A 6,000-nucleotide genomic window follows, 5' to 3' on the forward strand; every position below is an offset into this window, starting at 1 on the left:
CTTGACATTCAATGTCATTACCATTGTCGAATCCTCCTCCATCAACATCCTAGGAGTCACTATTGATCAGAAACATAACTAGACCAGCCACATAAATACTGTGGCTACAAGAGCAGGTCAGAGGCTGGGTATTCTGTGGCGAGTGTCTCACCTCCTGACTCCCCAAAGCCTTTCCACCATCTACAAGACACAAGTCAGGAGTGTGATGAAATATTTCCCACTTGCCTGGATGAATGCAACTCCACCAACAATCAAGGGGCTCGACACCATCCAGAACAAAGCAGCCCACTTGTTTGGCACCCCATCCACCAGCTTAAACATTCACACCCTCCACCACCGATGCACCATGGCTGCAATGTGTACCATCTACAACATGCACTGCAGTAACTCGCCACGGCTTTTTCAACAGCACCTCCCAAACCCACAACCTCTACCACCTAGGAGAACAAGGGCAGCAGGCGCATGGAAACACCATCACCTCCGAGTTCCCCTCCAAGTCACACACTATCCTCCTGACTCGGAAATATATCGGCATTCCTTCATCGTCGCTGGATCAAAATCCTGGAACTCTCTCCCTAACAACACTGTGGGAGTACCTGCACTACACAGACTGCAGCAGTTCAAGAAGGCGGCTCACCACCACCTTCTTGAGGGCAATTAAGGATGGGCAATAAATGCCGGCCTTGCCAGTAACGCCCACATCCCATGAATGAATCAAAAAAAATAAAGGAGATGATGAGAGTAAAATAGGAAATAGCAGTCGAAGAAAAAGTGAGAGAAACCAAGTTATATTAGAAAAATTTAAAACCCCAAACAGTACCAAACAGAATGCTTTTTACTTCTGTAATGAAATGGCTTTCAACCTTTAGGAAAATAACCTGTTTAAGAAAAGACACACATTTAACCATAGGGTAAGAAAAAGTACAATCATTTTATCTTTGTACAGAAAAATAAAATGGTGAATTTTCAATTTTTATGGAAAGTCTCTGATATATTTGCATTCCCATGTGAAAGGAATAATGCTTTTTTAGTATTAATTTCAGAATTAATTCTGAACAGTGATTAAAATCAATATGCTATTTTCTCTTACAGGTGGAAAAGAACTCTGTACCATCAACATACACAGAAAATGACCAATCCATGTTAAAATATCTTTATGACTGTGTCTTCTTTGTAGCCAGAAAGCCTGCACACTCACCATCTCTAAATGGCTTTCCACCAATAAACAGTTGAGAAAGGAAATGTCTGCTTCTCTGTGGTAACAGACTAGAATATAAAACTGGGAAAGAAGAGGAGTTACTCAGAAGTCTGGACAATCTGAATTACTCTAGAGTCCACCGTACTCTAATAGTGCCTTTTTCTTTTTAAATCAACTTCAGGAATTCCAAACTATTTCAGCAGTTTTTTGGACAACCAGAAATGTGCAATGAAATAAAAAATTATCCATATGATTGGCAAAAGGAGCAAAGTCGGAGAAGAATTAGAGAATATGGTGCTCGATATTTGCTAACTGGTGAAGTTACTAAGATGGCAATTGTATGCAAAATACCCTTGTCTGGTTTTTAGCTACTGTTGTGCCCTCATATTTAGCTAGCCACTGCCTATCAAACCAATTTGTTTCCTCCACTTCATAATTATTAAAATTATTTAATGAGCTGCCCCCTTCCCCACACGTGCACGCACACATCACTCATAAGTTCTGAATCTTGGTAGATTGCGTAACTGTTTTGTACAACAATCTCTATGTATTTTCACATCTTTGAAGTAGGAATCTTAATGAACTCTTACAATTTTCAGTGGACATTGAACTTACTGAATATTTTGTGTGACATTTTAGCTAGATACCTTTACAGTTACAGCTGAAGAAGTTTTTCCACTTTTACTCAGTGCTTTTATGAAAGCTGGAAAGGGGGAATCAGTGCATTTTGAATTGGATTACGGGGATCCATTCAGTGCTATGATTTGATTAAATCAACTTTAACACCTGTCAATATACAAAGCTCAAAATACGGCATTTGAATTGACAACCGTCTCTTCACCATTAGCATTCTTTTATGCTGCTAGGCTTTGTGGTTATTGTAATTTAAAACTTGTTAACTGCCATTGTTCTTATGGAAACAACTTGTCAGTATGCATCTATTTAATTTATATGTCAGTTCAACATAGAATCATTTTTTTAAATCTATTAGCAGTAATGAAATGAATGATGTATGTATCAGGTTTGTCTTTGTTTGAAAAAAAGAGATCAGGGTCTACTTTAGCATCTGGCTTTGCATCATGCCAAAACCAGCATCGGCTTGGTAAAACCAGTAATACATACAATCTTAATTCCTCATACTTTTCTCCAGTATGCAACGGTGACTCTTATGTATGTTAACTGTTTCTCTTAGCATGTGGTGAAATATAACTATCAGGCTATGCAAATCATGTGATTTGATTGCAAGCACCTGATGTCCATCATGATGCCCACATCCAGCTTTTAAAAAAATGACAAACAGAATAAAACCATCTTCACAAACTTGGTATCTATAGAAATATGCAGGCTGGAGGGTGTTTTGAGAACATAAAGTATTTTGGGATTATATTGATAGCTCAAGCTTTGCGGTATTGAACCTTTGATGCATTGTCATGAAACACATTGCAGTCTATGTATTATCCTACATTGAGTGTACAATCTCAACTTGACATACAAATGTTATTCCAAAGTCATGTAGTAGTAAAAATAAGTGCCATTTTTTAAATACTCCTTGTTCAACAAATGTTACATGATAATTTAATGATTCCCATCTTATCGCAAAGGATGTGACCTAGTAGTCTTCTCATAACTGAACTGTGTATGATAAAAGCAGGTATCAATTACTACTGTGTATTTTTGATTACTTGCATTCTGTGTTGTGAGTACAGTATAATAGCTGTTGTTGGTGATTGGGTATTTGTGTAGTGCAGGAAGTTTCCTAGTAACTTTTAATTAAAAAATGCCTTGCACTAGTCAGTACCATGCCTGTGATACAAAACTTTTCATATTCTTGAATGCATGTGGGTAATCTGTAGGCTCCTTATTTTTGAGTGGCATCATTTTACAGTATATGGCCCTTAAAAAAAAAAAATCTAGTTGCAATAAAACAAAACTGATCTTTTAAAAAAAATCATAACTTTTATGCCTTGACTCCCATGGGATTATTTGGAATTTTGATTACTTTAGCTGAAATCTGGGCATATGAAGACAATTTATTGTAAATACAAACATTTTAAATATATATATAAATTTATTTTTTTATATGTAATATATACATACACAGTAGGAACACAAGTCTGTCTAAGGTTAAACAGTAAACAAATACAGGTGCAATGTAATATCTTGATGTGGAATGTTTGCAGTATCAACATCAGCAGAATATACTTTAGTGGTAGTTAGAATTTTACTTATTGATTGGTAAGTTGAAGCCTTTGTAGTTTGCTACTGCAACTAGAGTTCCTGAAGATTAAAAATTCTGAAACAAAGCAGCACCATTAAAAAGTTATTTTTATGACTTCCAAGACAAAGAAAACAAATCCTGTTGATTTGCCAGAATGTGTCTAAACATTCTGGGAGAATGTTGTCATTTTTATCTGGGAAGTAATCCTAAAATTGGATTTAAATCTGTTGGCCATTACCTCTTGTTCTCCCATACTAGAAAAAATTACAAAGCTTACTAAAGTCTTTTACAATCAGTCTACTTTTTATGTAGTTAATTAAACCAATGATTAATACTAACACTAGGTTGGTTTTCATAACTAGTGTTAACTACAATATAATGTCAGTGACTGACTTTTAAAAAAAAACATTTATTTAGATTTCCTCTTTCACCTCCCCTTCGGAAGGCTTGTAACTTGCTGTAAAGAGAAGCACATTTCTGTTCTGGTGGGACTGGGCTCTGTCATTGGGCTTCCCCAAAATAGACTGCTTCCTTTAGTCTTACATTTGTTGCAGTCCAAACAACCAACCCCAAATCTAGTTGCAAATTGCAGTTACATATTTTTGGGGCATTTGTTAGTTTGTCCCCTTTATTTTCCTCTCTAGAGTCTCCTACACTCCTCCACTAGGAAAGATGAGAGTCTGGAATATGCTTCCAAGTCTTTAGAAAAGTTACTCATTAGTTGGCTCCCAGAAGGTGTATCAAAATGGTACAAATTGATTGCACCTCCACATATCCTCACAGCAGAACCGTTGAGCTGGGTAACTTAGTGTATGAGGAATTGCAGATGCAAATATGCTTTCTACCATTCATAGTTTGCCAGAGCTTCCAGTACTTTGAAATGCTTTACTGGGGTTTGTTACATGTAAGCTTTTGTTGGGTTTTATTTCAACTTTATTTACTTTTCAGTGCAGCCAGCAATAGAAAAGGCCATTAATTGTTCCATTAATGTATTTTTTCCCTAGCTTTGCATTGCATCAAATAGCCGTTTCCATGATGTTACAGTGTTGAATGTTTAATTGGGCCACCTTCTAGGCATGCAGATATTTTAGATTTTGGATGCAAGGTTGAATCTGAATGTCAATTGCTGAAATGTTATAATTTTTTTTATTTAGCTAAAATTCTAATTGAATTACAGCCATTCCATTCACAAAGTGAAATGTTATTCTTTAAACAGAAAAAGGATTGCAAACAAAATTATGAATGAATTGTGTCTGCAGTGCCTTGTATTTACAAAAATGTTTAGCAGATTTTTCATGAAATTATATAAATAGTATTACTTTGGTTTGATGCAAAGCTTTTATGGCTATGCTCCTTCTCCAAACAAAGAAATTTGCCAAATGCTTTTCATGAAGGCCTATTTAAACTTAAATATAGGATTGTACCAGTGAGCTGGTTAAAGCATAACTCCTGCTCCCCTCCCCCAGGGGTTCAGTATTAGTCTCGATTACTTAGCTCCAAAACAAGTTAACAAAGATAGAAACAATTTAAGAATTAATTTGGCTTCAAATGAAATTGCATTATTGTTATGGCCAATGCATTTCTTGCTTCACTATTTTCAAGAATAATGTCCAACCAAGGCACAGGCACAATATAAAAGTAAAAACTTGCATGGGAATTGTAAAATCAACAGTGAGTTAGTAATTCTGTTCTTTCATTGGTTTCAATTCTCAGCACCGTTGCTTGCCTCAAGTGACAGGCTTTTAAACAAAGCCTTTGTAGATGGCTTTTAATTTAATTTTTACATCTAACTTCACATTTTTGTTCAGTTTTATTTAAACAAGTACTGTAATGGTTTGAAAATGTCCCTATTTTCAGTAATTGTAAGGATGGTTAATATTTTCACCAGCAACATCTCTCCGCTGCTTCACCTGCATGCTAAAGACCTGTACTAAAATACACTCTGGAGTATGAAGTGGTATGATCAAATATATACATAGTTGTGTACAGGATTGGAAACCGAGTACATGTTGGCCAATTGAAGAACTTGACCAGTTGGTTTATCTTTAGTTTGCCAGCCTGTCCTCTAATTCTTAGTATAGTGCACATACATGCACATTACTGTTTAATACATAATAGTTTCAGCAGGTAAAAAAATGTAATCCTAAAGTCCATTTAATTCCTTTGAGATCTTATAACCCTTCCCAGCATTTTCGGTGTCCGATGCTCAATAAGCAGTTACTTAACTTAAAAAGTTATATAACCATTGAAGGAAATTGCCAGAACCTTCAACATCAGAATATCATGCCTATTGTATTTCATGCCAGAATTTTTAGTTCCACCAATTCTTGAATCATTTTAATCTGCTGAAATTGTTAATACTCCAATGGAAAAAATCCGTATAAACGTAGTAACTTTTGGAAATAAAAAATATGATTTACCATTTTGCATTTGCATTTGAAGTTGTCCCTTCAGTACAAGTAGTGTTTACATCATTTTGGCATTAGGGTCATCACAAATGCTGTGTATCATTAGATAGTAAACCTATGATAACCATGCCATCTTTTTTTTCACTATAGTTACCATAAAACACAGATGAATAGAA

The 6,000-nt window shown here is 35.6% G+C and overlaps 1 protein-coding gene across 2 annotated transcripts in view; it reads left to right on the forward strand.

The window, feature by feature from the left end:
- The window catches only part of carnmt1 (carnosine N-methyltransferase 1), a 56,362-nt gene extending 51,871 nt beyond the window's left edge, over window positions 1-4,491 (forward strand). For both annotated transcript variants that reach the window (XM_070862468.1, XM_070862471.1), the window contains exon 8: window positions 1,093-4,491. In XM_070862468.1, coding sequence (XP_070718569.1) covers window positions 1,093-1,233 — 141 coding nt within the window. In that variant the 3' untranslated portion in view covers window positions 1,234-4,491. The remainder of the gene's footprint in view (window positions 1-1,092) is intronic.
- The last annotated feature ends 1,509 nt before the right edge of the window (window positions 4,492-6,000 follow it).

This window comes from Pristiophorus japonicus, chromosome 1, assembly GCF_044704955.1.
Source record: "Pristiophorus japonicus isolate sPriJap1 chromosome 1, sPriJap1.hap1, whole genome shotgun sequence".
In the NCBI taxonomy this organism is placed as follows: Eukaryota; Metazoa; Chordata; class Chondrichthyes; family Pristiophoridae; genus Pristiophorus; species Pristiophorus japonicus.